The 19936-nt window shown below is 34.2% G+C and overlaps 1 protein-coding gene and 1 pseudogene across 2 annotated transcripts; one reads left to right on the top strand and one right to left on the bottom strand.

The window, feature by feature from the left end:
* Window positions 1-4266: 4266 nt before the first annotated feature.
* Window positions 4267-4921, top strand: LOC120179722. Of its 2 annotated transcripts, none has more exons than XM_039185250.1 (3): window positions 4267-4493; window positions 4611-4726; window positions 4805-4921. In XM_039185250.1, exons 1-3 carry the CDS (start codon window positions 4275-4277, stop codon window positions 4872-4874), a joined length of 405 nt encoding a protein of 134 aa, XP_039041181.1. In that variant the 5' UTR covers window positions 4267-4274; the 3' UTR covers window positions 4875-4921. The 2 variants fall into 2 exon arrangements, with proteins under 2 accessions (XP_039041181.1, XP_039041182.1); XM_039185251.1 differs by having other exon boundaries at window positions 4268-4439.
* Window positions 4922-5094: 173 nt separating this feature from the next.
* LOC120179651 lies at window positions 5095-17902 on the bottom strand (annotated as a pseudogene).
* Between the last annotated feature and the right edge of the window lie 2034 nt (window positions 17903-19936).

Genomic DNA, 19936 nt, shown 5'->3' with positions numbered 1-19936 from the left:
TCATAAGCCCCGCATGGATGGACTGGATAAGTGAATAACATTAAATAAAGGAATGCAAACAAATATCCCTAATGTTTGATATTATATGTTAGAAATGATCATTTAGTTCAGTTGGTAGAGCACAAGGTTCTTAACATTGAGGTCGTGGGATCGAGTCCTACGGAGGGTATTTTATAATTCGGAGGTCTCTTACGGAAGTTACTCTCAACCTGGTGTTGGGGTAGCCTACTATCTTACCTCCCCTTATCTCATACATATGAAAAAAAAGGACAGTTATTTTCTTTTTTTGACATTATATGCATTTATGCTCAAATAATTTTTTTTAAAACGTTTGATTATAAGGCATAAGTTTTCTCGTTGGATGAAATTCATCAGTCAACTGATGGTCAACGGGTCCATCTGATGTGGCATGCACATGTGATTATCGATAATGATGTGATATTTACATGTCATTATTTTTGCTGACGTGGCCATGTTCATATCATAGATGATGATGACGTGACAAATCTACGTAGACTAAATGCTGACGTGATATGTACACGTGTGATGTCACATCATCAATTTTTTTTAAAATTAATTAATAATAAATAATTATTTTTTATTAAATTAATATCAACCAATTAAATATTATTACGTGACACATAAACTTTTTATTAAATTAAGAAAAGAGGGATTAAACCTCCACATATTTTGTAACTCATGGGATTTGAATTTGGGTCTAAAGGATGAAAGCCTTGATATCTAACCGCCAGGCCAAGTCACTTAGTTATTACTGAATGGCTAATAACAACATTTAAAATATATTGTTGCCATCAAAACCACCATTAACACAAGTATTTTTTTATAAAAAAAATTATAGCTAGATTTAAATTGTTATAGTTATTTGAGTAAATTTAAATTATTCATAGGTCTTTTAAAATTTAAATTAATAAATCGATATGGGTCTTAATTAATTTTAAATTTATAAACTTCAAAAAAATCATAGGAAAATTAATCCGGGAATAAACCATATGTGTTTTTTAAAGTTTATAAATTTAAAATTAATTAAAATTTTATCTTCAATGGTGTATTTCATGTGACAGCTTAAATGAAATTTGACGCCAATTCGAATGAGAATATTGGTAAATTTTGTATTTTTTTTTATCTTCAAAGCATTTTCATTCACGTTTCGACAGTTCATCAATCTAACAGTGCATTTGATTTTTCCAAGAATCATATGTTAGATCAAATATCATTTACCCTACAATCAAATGCACTGTTTTCACATCTTCCATAAGCACTATCACTGTTAAAGACAAAAATGGAGATTGGAGATCTGTTGTTGATGAATCAAAATAAAATTAAAAAACTGAAATTTAAAATTATAATTAATTTTATAATTTTAAATTTATAAACTTTAAAAAAGACCTATGGTTTATTCCCATATTGATTTACCTATGATTTTTTTTTAAGTTTATAAATTTAAAATTAATTAAGACCCCATATCGATTTATAAATTTAAATTTAAAAAGACTTGTGGATAATTTAAATTTACTCAAATAATTATAACAATTTAAATTTAACTATAATTTTTTTTTAAAAAAAAATGTGCTTGTGTTAATGGTGGTTTTGATGGCAACAATATACTTTAAATGTTGTTATTAGTCATTCAATAACAACTAAGTGAATTGACCTAATGGTTAAGTATCAAGGCTTTCATCCTTTAGACCTAGGTTTAAATCCCATAGACTGTAAAATTTGTGGAGGTTTAATCCCTCTTTTCTTAATTTAATAAAAAATTCATATGCCACATGACAACATCTAATTGGTTGATAATAAAAAATAATTATTTTTTATTAATTAATTTAAAAAATTTGATGATATGACATCACACGTGTACATGTCACGTCAGCATTTAGTCTACGTGGATCTATCACGTCAGCAAAAATAATAACATATAAATGTCACGTCATCATTGATGACCACATGTACATGCCACGTCAGATGGATCCGTTGACCGTCAGTTGACTGACGGATTCCATCCAACGGAGGACTTATGCCTCATAATCAAACGTTGTGGGTAGAACTGCTAAAAAAACGAATTGGGCACAAATACATATAATACCAAACGCTATGGGTATTTATTTACATTATGCCTTAAACAAAAGCTATATATATATTACCATTTCAAAATGAAACAACAGTGAGACATTGTCCTAATCTATTCTGAAACTTTTGTTTTAGTCACCTAATTATTTTTTTCAAAAGTAGTCAATACTGTAACACTTATTGTACTGTATTAAGCTACACAGCATATGTCAAATTGACAATAATGCTGGCTTTGAACTTTTGAAAGAGATGCTTCATTCTCAAAGGGTCATATTTTCATATTCGAGTTAGTGTTCGTGATCGGATATTAATTGGAAAATGTTTCGAAGTTTTTAACTAATGCTTACCTGCAATTCAACAGCTTATAAGCCTATGGATTGTGAAATGCTCACACTCTAAAGTGGAGATGAAATCCAATTAAGAAGCTTCTAAAAAAGAATACAAAAGTAGCATGTAGACAAACCAATAAAAGAATACTAAATGTTATTCCATGTAACACTTTCTCAGAGTGTCACGTCATTTTAAAAGACTAAAAATAATAAATAAATCCAAATTGAGTGACTAACGTGGACCAAAAAGATATAGGGATCAAGTTGGCGAAGTTGATAGGTTTAAAGATTAAAAGTTGATTTATTTGAAATAGAAAGGTGTATAATCGAATTTGACGTCTGGGATTTGAGTTTAAGGATGAAAAAGGATAAACTACTTGTTTGATCACTTGTCTATTCTGAAACGTTTGTTTTAGTCACCTAATTATTTTTTTCAAAATCATACCTAATATTATTTTTTATTTTTTATTTTGGTCATTGATGTTAAATCTGACAATTGACTCAACAAGAACGATAATGTTCGATGGTATAATAATAATTTTAGTCTTCTAAAAAAGAACAACATTAACAATCTATCAATGTTCAACTTAACTCAGTTTTTGGAAAAAATGTCATATAACTATTTTGGGTGGAAAGAACAATATTAGCAGAATTTAGTCCCTTATTTCAAGATCAATTTGACTCGATTTCAAATATAATTAAGATAAAGAGTTGGCTTCGAACTAAAGAAACAAAATACATAATAACAAAATTATCCCCAACGTTTGCACAAATGATCACTTTGTCCCTTATCCTTTATTTTGGAGCATTTAGCCTCCACCTTTTTATTTTGGAGTAAAATGCCCTTAGGTGGATGAAAATCATTAATTGATTAACGGTCAATGCTTCCTATTGATGTGATAGGTCTACATGTGATGTCATGTCATAAAAAATATTCTTAAACTATTTTAAATATATTTTTATAAGTGTTTGTGTAATTAATTATAAATATAGTTTATTATAAAAATAATTTTTTTTGAAGTGGCATCATACATGAACTTGCCTCGTTCGTATGAAACATTGACAGTTAGTCAATTAATAATTTTCATCTAATCAAGGGACATTTTACTCTAAATAAAATGTTACTAAAAAAGATAAGAGGCAAAGTGACCATTCATACAAATATTAAGGGATAATTTTGTTATTATGAAAAAATAAACTAGAGTTGCTAAGGGAGCAATGTGGTCCAGCATTTGATTGAACATGGAGTTAACAAGGTATAGGCCCAGGTTTAGGTTATAGCTGTAAGATATAGCACATGACCCACCGGATAGCTCAATTGTGGGTTCCTAAAAGAAGTTAAAATGTCAACCTACACCTATTGATGTGTGTTTCGGCCCATTATAATATGAATGATTGAATATTATTGAATGCTACAATCATTTATGTATAAAACATATGGGAAAACAGTGTCTTTTTTGGCATCTTTGGTTGGTTTTAAAAGGTTTAATATTTAAAATGATCTTATACTTTAATGAAATTCTCACTTTGGTCTCTTTTATAAATTTTTTGGCTAGTTTCATCCTAATTATCTTCTACACATATTGCGAAAGAAATAAAAATACTTTTTAGATCCGTTAAGCAAGATCGGAAGTTCAAATCCTGACACTGCAAACCTAAAATAGCCCAATAAAGCCCCCAAAGACGTGATTGGTTGGAAAAGCAAATAATGGAGAGAGATTAATCCTGTAATCCCAGTAAACATTCCATCATTTGCCTTAACGTGTCACCTGCAAAACCAACAAGCCAATCCATAGAGATGTAAATCTCATCGTTCATTTTTAATACATAGCTCCAAGATCCCTTGTTGTCACCATTATGAATACCTTATTTAAACTATGCAAAACCACCACTTCAATCTCCAAATTTTGTCTCAACATGACAATGTCTTTAGCAAGCTCCTTTTCTCTTCATGTTCCAGTTACAGCTTCGAGTTCACCTGCAAACCAAGGCAACAAGATCGTGATGCTTGGAAAAAAACAGGTTCCGAACAAGAAAACACCCTTTATTCAGATCAAATCATTCTCCAAGAACAAGGTCAACGATGCTCGTTTAGTGTGTTTTTTCAGGACATAACCGGCAAAACTTGTGTTCCATGTTTGTTTTTATTTGCAACTTATCTCCAACATGAATGCTTGAATGTCTGCTTTGCAGGTTTTTGAGGATCAGTCTGAAGGTGTAATCTGCTATAGAGATGAAAACGGAGAAACGGTTTGTGAAGGATACGATGAAGGGCCTCGATTTCGTCAACGAACATTCTATCATCTTAGGTAAGCATGTCCGCATCAATTCCGAGATTAAATACTCGAATTACTGACTGTGTTTTGTCATTGTTGAACTGAATCCAGAGATGCTGAGATCCTTGATCTGCTTCAAGATAGATGGCTTCAAATTGTTAATGGTGTCAATGATTTTTAACAAGTTCCACTAAAGCAAGACTCTGTTAAATCTTCAGTCAATATCAATCTCGAGATCGAATAATGCAAAAACAAAAATCTCTTTCTATTGTAATCAATCACTTTGTTTTTGCAGTATGATGGAATATATATGCTAGTTTGTATAAAAAATTCATGCAAGGGTCACTAAATATTTGACCTATGACAAATTCTCATGGCTTAAGCAAAAAAAATATATGATTTTTTTCTTCTCTTTTGTTGTGTAAATGGAAAATCAATCTTATGAACAAAGGAAAACAGAATGGGAGAGACGAACTCTGAGGTTTCGTTCATGAAATCACTTGAAGGAGGTCCTGTGTTGTCCGTTCTCTTCGCCTGTATCCAACTGAGATTTGCCTGATGTGGCAGGAGAGGACCACTGATCTGGGATCATTAGAAAATACGTAGCCATTGCTTTCCGGAACCTTTTCTTGTATTGCTTTGGTGATATTACATTCGGTTATGCGTTCTTCGGTCCACCGAGGATGCCGGAAGTCTTCACCCATGTTTCAAAATGCTTGTCCCAGGTATACTGCCTCATGTAGTCGATGATTCCGACAACTAGCTCGTGCTTTTCCTCATCCACTCCAACTACTAAAGAATAATCCATCACGTCGCTTGCCTGCAAGGTTGAAAAGAAAGAAATAAGAAAAACGGGACGTAATCGTAATCTAAACTAGAAATTCATGTAATGCAGATTGATCTCCAGGCCCGAAAACTTACCAGAACATCCATCTTTGCCTCTTTCCCACCTTTAAGATGCTTTGCCGAAACCTTTCAACAGAAATCAACAATAGAAAGAAACAATGATCACAGAATCCACAATTATCATCATACAACCGAGATAATTTTACACTTGAAAGATGGATTATGTCGGGGTTATTCCAACTAGTTGACCAAAATTAGATTAATGGCTATCGTATGTAGCATTAGAGCATCTGAAGCCATAGGAACAAGCACCTGATAGATACCAAGAATCTTTGCCAGGCACGTCGGACTTCGAGAACTAATTGATTCAGACATGTACTTGAAATATCCAGGCGCCGTTTTTATAAATGATTCCAACTCTGTCTTTGTGACTTGTTTAACGATAAACCGATCATCTGAGGTTTTCGCAAAGAAAACGTTGCTCTTGCCACCCTGAGCTTTCCACTTCCTGCAACGACTCAAAGACCTTATAAAATCAATCCCTGATGGGCAACACATTCTCCTTAATGCTTTGAACCTCTTTGCACAATACCATGTAACAGTAAATTTCACTTTATCAAACGATCCATCATCTCCGATAGACACCTTTACATGCAAAGACTTTGTGGGGCAGAGTGGATCCATATTTGAGCTGCGAGAAACAATAATGTTATCGGTTGGACCAAGACTTCTATGAGAATCAAAGGTCAACTCGTTAAGAGAAAGTGACGATTGAATCAGTGATTCAGGGAACGATAGTGATGATGTTAAATCCCCACTTTCTTTAGGCTTATTGCCATCATCACTTACCTGGAAATGATATTCGGGTGATGCTAAAGCGTATGATATCATACTTGTGGGCTCATCATCATAAACTGGAATAACAATGTCATTAAAGCCGACCGGCAAAAGCAGTCTAGCCCCGTCTTGCACTTCCAACTGTCTATATGATGAAACATAGATTGGATCATATTCAGTAAATGTATCAAGCTTGGAAGCATTGTCTAAAAGGTTTTTGTTCAAGGAGCGGTAGAAGCTTAAGAAAGGCATTTTTAAACAGCTTACAGCGTCTTCTGTATTTTCAGAGCTTTTAGAGGACCATACCGGAGAAAGAGAATGAAAAACCTTCGGCTCAATCTTTCCTTCAGGGTGAACTTCCAAATCTAAACCGTCTGTTACTGAATCCGCAACAGCAATATCGAAAGCAGCAGAATCAGAAAGAGAACACGAGATATTGTTTGGTACTACAGCTGCTTGCTGAATTTCCCCGGTCCAAGCAGCTTCGAGGGTATCTGACAAATTTTCTATGACAGGAAACTGGCCTTCAGACAAGGCGCGGCGAACATTTTCCATAGGTTTCTCACATTCCAGTCGTTCATACATGCTCTGTGTATCAGAAAGAATACCATAGTCTTCGGATACCGCATTTGAAGTTGCACTCGTATCTGGCTCTTGATGTACCAAGTCTGAGTGATTAGTCTTGCCATTTAATTCTCTTTGGTCAGAGCCCCTATCAAGCTTTGCATCCGCAAGAGCAAAGTCACAGCATTCACTGCCTTTTCCAAGTTCCAGCATATTGATGTCCTGGAGGTTATAATTTTCTAAATTGGTTGCAAAAACCAGGCGATGGTCCCACATATAAGATTGGAAAAGTAATTGTCGCCACAACCGGTTAATTTCAAGAATGTCAATAGCAAGTTCCCCTTTTTTCACTAACCTTTTCAAAGCCTTCTGCAATGATTCCTGAACCAAATCCAAGAACAATATGAAACCAGACACTAAAAACAGCAATGAACATATTTGACATTTACCAAAGTTCTATTCTTTAACAGAATTATATAGATAAATGCAAAGGGTAATCAGAATGGACCTCCACAATTCGAACTTTTCAAAAACATTTTTTATATAATTTCTCAGTCTCACCTGAAACTCCATTTTCTCCTTTTGTAACATTCCTTCAAGCTCAGCAATTTGATGTCTCAGTTCAGGTGTTTTCGTGATACTATGAGGTGCCCCAGCCGCATTTAATTTATCTGTAATTTTACTTAGAGAATTGTGTACTTCAGAAAACATATGCTCTGCCCGGTCAGCCACCTGTTTTGATAATAAGATCAAACATATTAGCCAACCGCAGACAGATCGATATCGGCTACTTAAAAAACCAAAACCATTATCCGCACACCTTATTTGTCTCTTTCTGTATCCATTCCTGATTCTCGAAGTCAAAACTAACTTTTGAGGGTGGAAGCTAGACAGAATGGACGTCAATTGTAGCATACCGAAAACAAGCAAGCATTCTCCCCAATCTACAGATATTTAAACAATTAATAGTCAATTCATTTGAACATTGACAAAGTCTCTTAGTGCACTCATAGATATTCTAAGATCGATATCATTGACGGAGGAGTTTGTATGATCAAAAGGGCTGATTTTAAATCAAACAAGTGATGAATTATAATTTTAGGTCAAGAGCCTGCACAAAGCTGTCTTTTAGCATATTTTGAACGAGGTATCTATTTGTACATATATGATATCCGATTAATATATATGAAGATTATAAGAAACGGACCCGTAGAAACGAAGACAATCTCTATGTAAAGAATGGCCACAGCTTGCAACCCGGCTTGCAGCTGCATGGTTTGAAAAACTAAGCTCCAAAGATAAACCCCAAGCAGATCAGACATCACTATTCTCTGTGTGGTCGGAGGCAAACCATTGGCCCTGGTACATCGTATGCATCTGTGCCACATCCAGATTTTGCCCAGTCTTTCACCAGATAAAAAATTTTCAGCGAGTTTCTTAACAGATATGGCAAGGGTTCCTTGTTGATAACTATAACAGTCAATATGTGCTTCCGAAGGCAAATCACATGAATGACATCGGTAACTCTGAAAAATTAATGATCTCCATCTCTCAAAAGAGCTTTTGGGGTTTGTACAATGCAATATATAAATGCACGGGAAAAATTATTTACCTGGTCCAATAAATCATCCCGTAAATACCGACCCAAAGGTTTATCAAAGCTGCCATAGTATTTGATTCGAAAGAGATGGGATCTTTCGCAGACACTCCCTTTCCACACGCATCGAGATGATAAAGAAACCACAATGCTCTGGTTGTCTTTGGGTGTTGGAGGAAATTATTCTTTCAACGGTTTTGACTCCTAATAATGGTTATTAAGGTTATTACTATTTTTAAGGTTGTAATATCAGGTAATCGGACATGTTTCAGTCGGAGTTTGGTAGGTTGGGTAAAATTGGGTACATGTCAATTCAGGTTGATTTGACGTTAGATCCAGATTAGGTTCAGGTCAGCTCATTTTCAGTTCGGATTGATGTAAGTTCAGGTCAAAACAGTTCAGGTCCGAAGCAGATAAAGATCAGGTTAATTCAGGTTCGGGTAGACTTCAGTCGGATCTCGTTCAGATCGGGTTACATCATTGACAGATAAAATTCAAGTCGGATGTTTACCGGATACTGATTGAGTTCAGGTCGGGTTGTTTCTATTTTTAGATTAATTATTTTATCATCTTTCGTGATTGTTGAATTGCAAGTTGTAATTGTATATGATTTCTAGTAAATTAAAATAAAAATAAATATTCATATATCAATTTTGTAAAAAATATAAATTTAAGGACAAAATTGAAGAAATGTAAAATTACAAATAAAATTTTAAAATATAAATTAAACAACACACATAGGTAAGGGACTAAATCGAAATAAATTTAAAATGCGAGGTTTAAATTAATATAAAAAATGACTAAATTAAACACATTTAAAAAGTTATGGGCTAATTACAAAAATATAAATAACAACTAACAATGGGCCAAATGAAGATGCAAATATAAATTTAAGGACTAAATTGAATACATATAAAAGTGAAAGACTTAAAATTGAAATAAATTAAAAAAACACAAAAGGGTTAAATTGAAATAAATGTAAAATGTGAATAAATAATGAAAAATATAGTAAATTACATTTATTTAAAAAATTGAAAAAATATAATATATAATATAAGTTTATATATAAATTATATATATAAACTATATTTATATTATAAACTATATAATTATTATAAGCTATATATATAAATTATGTTTATATGAACTATATATATAAACTATATATGCAAACTATATATATATATATATAAACTATAAAAAGTATATAGTTTATAAACTATAATTTATATTAATATAATATATATATATATTATTCAGAGTAAGTGGTGGGAGGAATATTTTTAAAAGAAATATTTTTTTTATGTGAAAAATTTGATTTTATTTGGGAATTTAGAAGGAAATTGAGAAATTTTGAGAATATAGAGAAATTGAGAATTTAGAAGGAAATTGAGAATTTAGAGAGAATAGAAAATTTTGGGAAGTTGGAGCCAAAGTGTCCAACAAGATATTTTGGGTTAATTAGGCTCATGCTCCTCCAACAATAATCATTTTTCTACTTGTTTTTGATTTTTTATTTCTTTCATTTTAGTCATGGTTTAATTGTAAATATCTTCTTGAATTTTCAATTCGATGCAATTTAATATTGTATACATTCTAATTACTTTTAATTTTCCATATATATATATATATGTATGTATATATGTATGCATGTATATAAACTATATATGTATAAACTATATAAAATATATAGTTTATATATTGTAATTTATATTAATACAGTATATATATGCATGTATAACTAATATAAGTAATCTATAGATTATATATATATATTATAGAAATACTATGCATAAACTATATAAAGTAATAAAGTATATAGTTTATTAAAAACCCCTAAATCTTAAACCATAAACAATATACCCTAAACTTTAAATCATACACACTAAACACTAAACCCTAAACCATAAACCCTAATATAAATAGACTAACACTAATGCATATATATTTGTAATAAAAGAGTGAACTTATGTATTGGGCCTATGTAAACTAATGTAAATGAACAAGCACTAATGCAAATGGACTTATTTTTGGGTTTTATTATTACTTATTCATAACAACAAAATAAATGGGCTATTAATGTGAACTAACTTAACATGCAACTAAAATACTAATTATGCAAATGAAATTAATATGACATGTACTGCTATTTATGAACCATATAATATGCAATGTGACATATTAATTATTTAACACCTAATTAATCACGTTTTATATAATTTACATTTAAATAATTTTATATAAATATGTATGTATAAATCATGTATAGTATATATAAACTATATATATATATATAACCTATATATATATATATATATATAAACTATATAAAATAAATTACTTATATAGTTTATAGAAACACTATGCATAAACTATATAAAGTAATAAAGTATATAAATTATAGAAACCCTAAACCTTAATCATAAACCTTAAACCCTAAATTTTAAACCATAAACCCTAAACCCTAAACCCTAATATAAATAGACTAACACTAATGCATATATATTTATAATAAAAGAGTGGACTTATGTATTGGGCCTATGTAAACTAATATATTGCCAAAATTATTTATATTAATAATGTAAAACGTTAATATATATTACATAATAAATACATTCATTATTAATATTATTTTTTCTTTATATAAATTAAACTATATAATTTATATAAATTAAACTATATTAATTTTCCTTTGCATTATTAATCATGTTTTTATCTATTATACATTTAAATAATTTTATTAATTTTATTAAATAATTTTATATAATAGGTCTATTTATTAATTTAATTATCATAATAAATATTTTATTATAACATTTAAAAAGTAATTATATTAATTTTTAATTACATCATAAACCAAAAACTCATAATTTTATTAAAATCTTATAATTTCGTCCATGGTAATATATAAGTCAGGTATATCAGATCAAGTTAAAAACATGTCAGGTTGAAAACAGGCCAGGTTGAAAACAGGTCAGGTTGAAAACAGGTCGGGTAATACCAGTTATTTACCAAGTCAATCTAGGTTTCAGGTTCATATCAGTCGGATACAGGTCGGGTTCGGATCCACAATTTCCAGGTCCAACTCATATTCAGGTAAACACCAGTTCCGACTAGAGTTGGTTTTGGATCGCTACAGCGCAGGTTAAAAATAATTTTGACTCGAGTTGGTTTCAGTCAGTTTTGCAGGTAAGATATGCTTTTTACACCCCTAAGTCTATCTTGTGCTATGATTTTCTTGGTCAATGTGTGCCATAGAAAATTGTCCCAAAGAATATAATCGTGCAGGACTACTAAAATTGAGATATTATTCAAGAAAGCCGACTCCCTTTCCTCAGAAAAACTTCTATCATTTAAGATACATTGGAATCCATATAATTTTTGTTGGAAAAGGCATCTGGAATAACTTTTTCAGAAGGAGATGATGAAAGGGCAGTGAATTCTAAAGGGGGTGAACTTGAAGACAATAAGCTTGTACCATTAGGTAAAGTGGAAACATTATTATCTCTTCGGTGGTCCTGGGACATTTTATCGGAAGGAACACTAAAACCAGGAAAGGTTGATATGGACCTTGAAATGATGGATGGTTTATCCATAAATGACGCAGAAATTGGATTGTCCAAAGGCAATCCTGGCAGAGATGCTCCTTCATCAGCAAGAAACGATGTCTCCAGAGCCAAGAGATAAACTGCAAAAATTCCATACTGGACCACATGCTTGGTTTTCTTCAATTCATCTCCATTTGCCCCCCTAAGTAATATCTGAAGCAAACATATACATGCAAGCACACAATTTAGACTAATTCAATGATCCAATACTTACAAATTTCATATAGACCAACACTGTTGGGAAAAGAAATATTATCACCAAAAAGTTCGGTGTAAATTTTAATTTCATCTACTACTATATTCTACTTACTATTGTTTTTGGTTAGTTTTCGATAACTTACAGAGCAACCCAATGGATTTGGGCAGCCCTCAAAGTACATTAATGTCTTGGTCAATTTCTTCCCTCCTTGTTCAGCAGAACCAAGATCTTCAACGAACCTCTCAACATGAAACCTTTCACAGTAACCCATCTTCTGAGAAGAGAGATGATAAATCGAAGGGATTATTTGAGAGCCTGTGCATCGTGCAATGCGTTCTAACAATGTCCTCTTGACATTGAGAACAAGTGATATTTTCTTTTTTAAGAAGATTATCCTGGACGAATTGGGAAACTGATTTCTCTACCTGTGCAAGTATCTTTGCTACTGCCATCTTCAAATGGTCCATTTCCTGGTTAAAGAAAGACAAAAAAGATAAAAGGTAGGGGGGAAAGCATAGAAGCTCATTGAAACAAAAGCAACAATCCTAAACACACGAACAAAAAAAAATTGAAATACCTGCTGCAACAAAGTATCAAAACTTTAAAGTAGATTAGAGACTCGTTGGTATTCAAGAGCTCCATCAAGGATCAACAACCGATGTTTCTCTATTTTGGAAGTTATTCGTCAATGGGCAACATTTTTCTTGCAAACAACTGTTGGATATATGAACTGCAAAACTACACCGTTAGCACTGACTGGAAATATAAACAGTAATTAAAAGGAACAAATTCGTAAACCGTGTCGTGGCAAAAACCACTGCCTTAGAAACGAATTCGCCCCGATGTGTGTAATCGCTGCAGTAGGCGGACCGTCCCCCGAGGTTAACACGGTCGCTCTGAATTCCGTATACCCGAAACCGGAGTGGACTGCTGGTGATATTGCTCTTCTGATTGAAAAGCACTCAGAGAGAACTCACAGAGAGAATTGTAGAAAACACTTTTGTAAGTGAATTGTGAATATTTGAGAGTGAGTTGAGAAACTGAATACAACTCTCTATTTATAGGCTAGAAATAGGGTTAATATCGTCCATAAAAGTTCAGGATTAAATCTCTTCTTTTGTAACAGCTGAAACGTCTAGATGAACCTGACTAAAAAATAGTCCAGGTTCATTGCATCATTATTCAGCTGTTATAACTCCTGAAATTATATCATGTAACCCCTGGAATTAAATCAAATAACTCTTGTAACTCTTGATATTAACAACTTGTCTCCTCTGTACAAAGATGGAAATCAGTCCAGATACATCTTAACGTTTTTGATTTAATTTAGGAAAAAACTGTTTAATTTCTGATAACTCATAAATTAGCTGTTATCATTTGAAATTTAAACAGTCCTCAACAGCCTATAAATATCAGTTGAAATCTTTCACATTTTCCATTTGTTTATTTCAAAGAGAAATTCCTCAAGAATTTTCTCTAAAAAGATAGTATCCGCGCGGACGTGTCGAAGACACATATTACCACGACCACGACCACGAGCCGAGCCGAGACGGATAGCGGCGGCGGTGGTGCGCGAGAGTCCCCCTTGTTCTCTATCACTCAACAAGGAAATGGGAAAGCCAAGCCTTAAATATCATTCCCAATATTGTTTCCAATATTATGTGAGATTGAGCATTACCAACATTCCCCCACTAATGCGAAAGAAATCTTTTGAAACTCGAAAACAAACTTTCCAGAAGAGCAATAGCGAGATTAGTTGCTTAAGCACTAGTGAACGTATCTGGAACTAGTACATAGTGATGATGAGCAATCCTTCTCTTAGATAAGTGAAACTAGTCTGGAACTTTCTAAGATCAGGGTAAACTCATAACACACAACTAACCCCTTCATCCACCTGAGTCCTCGATGTGTAAGATATATATATATACAAAGTATATATTTGGCCATCTTACCTCAGGATTCTAGTAAGTGTGCTAGAAAAATGGCCCAACATTTTTCATAGAAGGCGACTAACCCTTCTCACTTACATAGGTTATTTCATCAAGTTTATCTCAACATAAACCACCCTTTAAAAAGGGATATAAAATAATTAAGAGCTTTTATAATAACTCAACCTCACAAAGGGTATGGTGACTTTCTTCAAGTTCATTATTAATGAACCACCCAAACTCTGGGCTAAGAAGTCATTAAGAATAAATATTCAACCTCATTTATCGGTAAATTCAATAAGTCCTTCTCACTAGAACTATCCAAATACTTGGATTTGAATTTATTAAGAGTTTAACAAACTCAACCTTTCTGTAGGTAAGTTCATCATTTCCTACCCACTCACTCTGGGTTATGAACTTATTAAGAATAGATATTCAACCAAAATCGGTAAATTCATCAAGTATTTCTCACTAAGACCACCCAAAGCCTGGCTATGAATTTATTAAGAACAATTAAGCTCATCCTGGGCATGCACATTATTCATCATAGGGATAGGCAATAGGAATGTGCACTATGAGTCTTTCTATGGTTTCGTTTGACCACATGGAACTTAGATAACTAAGTTGGGTATCCACCATGAATTCCTCAATCAATGGGCTTTAGACACATCCCCCTCGACGAATCTAGGACCAGCTTCCGACTTAACCCTTTGGTAAGTGTATCTGCTAGGTTCCTTTCCGACTTCACATACTCTAAAGAGAGCACTCCATTCTTTATTAAGCGTCTCACTGACTCTTGTCTTATACGAATGTGTCTTTTCTTACCATTGTAAGCTTGGTTCTTAGCCACACATATCGCAGCTTGTGAATCACACAATAATGAAACTGGAGGAGTCGGTCTTCCCCACAACGGAATATCTGCTAACAAACTTCTGAGCCACTCGGCTTCTTGCCCAGCTAGGTCAAGAGCTATAAACTCTGACTCCATAGTAGAACGAGCAATACAAGTCTGCTTTGATGATTTCCACGAGATTGCTGCTCCACCCAAAGTAAAAACATACCCGCTCGTAGAGCTTACCTCATCATTATCAGAAACCCAGTTGGCATCACAATATTCTTCCAGTATCGCAGGAAAGCCAATAAACTCAAGTTTCCAATCCAAAGTACCCTTAAGATACTTCAGTAAGCGTTTAAGAGCAATCCAGTGCTCACCACTCGGATTATGAGTATATCTACTCAGCCTACTCACAGCATAAGCAATATCAGGTCGAGTATAGTTCATTAAGAACATTAAGCTTCCGATTAACTTAGCATATTTAGTTTAGGAAACACTATTTCCTTTATTCTTAACTAGATGTATGCTAGGGTCATAAGGAGTTTGAACATGGACGACATCAAAACTGTCAAATTTCTTTAGCACTTTCTCTATATAATGTGCTTGACATAAAGAAAATCCCTTCTCAGTTTTGGTAACTTTGACTCCTAAGATTACATATACTTCTCCCAAATCTGTAATCTCAAACTTAGTGGACAAGAAATTTTTAACTTTGTTAATAGACTCAATGTTAGAACTGAAAATCGACATGTCATCAACATAAAGACTTATGATAACACATTCAGTGTCAAACATCTTCGAATACACACAAGCATCCGAACCATTCACAACAAAGCCAAGCCTTAAATACCATTCCCAATAGTGTTTCCAATACTATGTGGGATTGAGCATTACCAACAACAACTCCTTTGACAATCATACTATAAGAAATCAGAGAAAAAGAAAATGTTAATGACCAATGCGGCAGTATAGTTGAATTGGTATGTTGGTATCATGCAGCAAATAAAAGTGAAAAAAACTGTGCAACTGCTACTCTAATATCAACAATTTATGAAAACTTGCATTTCAAAAGAACAAAAGGTCATAATCAGTTGTATAGAAAAAAATATCATCTTACGTAGCAATTACCTCTCACACCGACATCCAGAAGCTATGCATTTCATTTTAACATATCCACTGGGATCCATCCCTCCCCGGTACTTCTGTCTGGTTTTAAAAGTGTAGCAGCCTCCCATGAAAGAGCAGTGATGATCTCCAACCAGCATTCTTTATCATTTTCATCACCCACAGGAAGGTTCTCAACCAGTAAAAGTTGAGATACCAACTCCCTAAAATGTCCATCAACTATGTTCTTCACTGCTTTCTTTTGCTCCTTATTTGACTTATCCTTAAACAGAGACTTCCCCACTTCCAAAGCTGCTAGTGCGCAGTTATGCCCGCTCTCCTGTAACACCAAAACCTTCATCATCATCATCATCAAACAAAGCAGCTTCCTTATCATCTTCTTCATCTTCGGGTTCATGAGGGAGTCAGAGAAGTTTATTATCTTCAAAATCTATAGGATTAGTAGGATGTGAAGGAGATGATGCTTTGCATTCATCGTCAACTTCACGCTCAGCTTCCACCTTTGGAAGCGGTGGTAATCCTTTCAAACCTGGTGAAGGGAAAGTGTAGGTTATAGTAGAACAACTTAAACTTTTGAAGTCGGAATTTTCTACACCGGGATAAAATTTATGCAACTCATCATCATTGTTAATATCCTCAAATTCAAAAGGAGTATGAAAGCCGCTTTCTTGAGAGAAAAGCATTGAGTCAGAATCAGACATATAGAAGCTGAAGCTACTGTATGCATCATCCTCATCATCGCTCCTGATGCCATAAAAGCAAAGCAACAAGTGAACAATAGGAATAAAACATTATGACCTCCTTTTGTCTCCAACTCTTTCACTATGCTTTAATGACTACTGATTCTTCCAAAAACCTATTCGATAGATAGAACTGATCAAACATTGGGGGGAGAGGGGTACAAAAAAAGTGCAGATAAAGCTGCCAAAGCACATGCACACTCAAGCATCTAACTCCAAGTTATGCTTGACTGTAGACAAAAGCAGAAAAATTAAGGAAAAGTACGACAGTAGATTTTCTGATCATACCTGTGGAATGAGAACTCATATTGGCTTGTTAAGGGGGTCCCATAAAGCCTATTGGATGGATCGTCTACATCCATTGTCAGATCATTCCTTGTCCTTGGTGCTATCTTTCCAGGCCTATCCATGCTTTTATTCATTACAGACAGCGGATAAGGCAAAGAATAGACCTTGGTTAAAATTGTTGATATGGTCCAGCTGTATATGGAGCTAGTGGACCAAGAGTAGAACTACTCTGAGCAGTTCCACTGGATATAGTGCTGAAGAAACTTGCAGCAGAAGGTGACATACTAAGTTCCTGATTCGGCACTTGCACTCCATCATTTGTAGCGGTTGTGCCTTGCTCCCACTGCTTGAAACAAAAGTTACAAACCTGAATCCTGTCCCAATCTTCTTGTGGAATCCTTGAATCATTAGATGGCACAGGAACCGAGTTTGTTGTACACTTGGCACAGAAAACTCTGCCACGAGTCGACAATGATGTCTACGGTTAAATACCGTAAACGGAGTTTCCCGTTCATAGCATATCATGCAGCTATGATCAGCCATCCAAAAATCCCTAGACACATGATCAGGGTCCGATCGCCTAGGGAGTCAGGACTTCACTAAACCAACTATCTCAGTAATAGTATTGTTAGAATCATCCATCTATAACTGATCCTAAAGTCCCTACTCATTATGCAATCTTCATTCGACACTACAAACAAACCATGAATTATATTTCATACAGTTCCGATTCGCCCCAAACGGAAACACATTCTCACCAACAACAACAATGGCATCCCGACATTTCTAGGAACAGATAACATACTATCATGTCCTTCAATCCACCTATCAAACTAACCCTTATTTTTCCCTATCAGTCCAAATCAGGGTTTTAAATAGCATTCACGATCATTTTTTAGCCGTGTCGCGTTTATCACGGTTGAGGACATAACGGATGTTATTGCGGTTATTGCGGGTATCGCAGTCGTGAATTTTTTAAATGTTGCACAACTTACCCTAAAATAACTAAATTAAATATAATTAAAATAAAATTGTAAAATTTAAAGCTCTGAAAGAGAAAACATAGAGGGGAATATTTGTGTGAAAAAAATAAAATTTGTTGAGGATTGATTCATTGAGGGTTGATAATCTCTTGTATTCTCTGGGTAAAATCAAAAGTCCTCGGGGCATTGTATGGGTAAAATTAAAAGTTCTATGGTTTTGGGTATTCTCTATTTAAGGTGGATTGATATTTAGGGTTCTTAATTTCTGGATATTTAACGTCTATATGTATTCTCTTTAATCGACTATGGTTTCTTTTTTTGTTGGTTTTAGAAGATGTTGGAAAAGAGGCTTCGCGAGAAGGGGATAATGTAATGGAGTATGATAAGTATATATTCTTTGGATATTCTCTTTAATTGACTAGGGTTTATTTTTTGTTTGTCTTTTACTGAGGGTTCCTTTGTTGTTGTATCTAAAGCATAGTTTAGTAGTTTTGTTTGTCTTCTTTCATATCCATAGTTTAGTACTTTTGTTTTGTTTGTATGCTTCGAGAATATAGAATGTTTGTCTGGTTGTATATAAAGCATTACTGTTGACTTTTAGAAATTGACTACTGTTAAAATACATTATTATTATCTTCTTGTATTCTTTTATTATTGTACTTAGTGGTATCACATCGTCAGGTTTAGATGTTCCTAGGACCTGCAGGTCAGACTCAGTAAGAGTTTATGAGTATACATGCCTTTAGAGATGTAAAGAGTACTTATGCTTTTGAAATAGTGATAATAATTCCTCTTATTGTTTACATTTTTAGAGTTAGATATGGATGAAAGCTTAGGTCATAGTCAGGAGGTAGATACGAGAGCAGAGCTTCCCTTGCGGGTGATATCGGTAATGAATTCATACCCGAGATAGCTTTTGAGAAGCCTGTGGATGTGGGAGTTGAGGAGGCATCTTTCTTTAGATATATGACTGCTACCTGAGGTACATAGCTAGAGCCTTACCCAGGATACCAATAGCCCCACCTGCCATAGCTTCACAGGAATCCTCTGTCAAAAGGCTCCGGAGGTATCACACCACATACTTTTTCGGGTCAGGAGATGACAACCCAGTAACGGTTGATTAGTGGTTGAGGGAGACTCAGATGACCCTTCTCCAAATACACCTCACTCCTAGGGTATGCTAGAGTGTGTCGCCTCCTTGCTGAAGGGTGACGTAATTGACTGGTGGGAACAGTCGAGATGTCTATGGAGCTAGAGCGGCCTATCTAGGATCTGATTTTGGAGCGGTTTCGCCAGAAGTATATAGTTAAGGCTTACATGGATGATTTGAAGGATCAGTTTTTGCAGTTAAAGTAAGAAGATCATTCTGTATTTGAGTATGAGGTGGAGTTCCTTCGACTCGGTCGGTATGCACCAGAGTTAGTATCGTCAAAGCATTTCTGTTGTAGGAGGTTCAGGGAGGGCCTTTTCTATGACATCTTTACCCATCTATCTGCCAATCCCCCCAGAGCATTTACCGAGTTGGTCCGCCAGGCCAATGCCTTATAGAGGGAGCTAAGGAGATGAGCTACAGTTGCGAGTACTACTCTCTCTGGGCCATTGAAGGCATCGAAGAGAGTGTGAGACTCTTAGGGTTCTTGGAGAGCTTCATAAGGCCACTCTATTAGACCCACCCATTAGGTGAGTAGAGGAG

Source organism: Hibiscus syriacus, unplaced genomic scaffold (genome assembly GCF_006381635.1).
Source record: "Hibiscus syriacus cultivar Baekdansim isolate YM2019G1 unplaced genomic scaffold, ASM638163v2 tig00112443_pilon, whole genome shotgun sequence".
NCBI classification, from domain to species: Eukaryota; Viridiplantae; Streptophyta; class Magnoliopsida; order Malvales; family Malvaceae; genus Hibiscus; species Hibiscus syriacus.
Note: the sequence above shows the minus strand (reverse complement) of the source record. Positions and strands in the feature narration are given on the sequence as shown.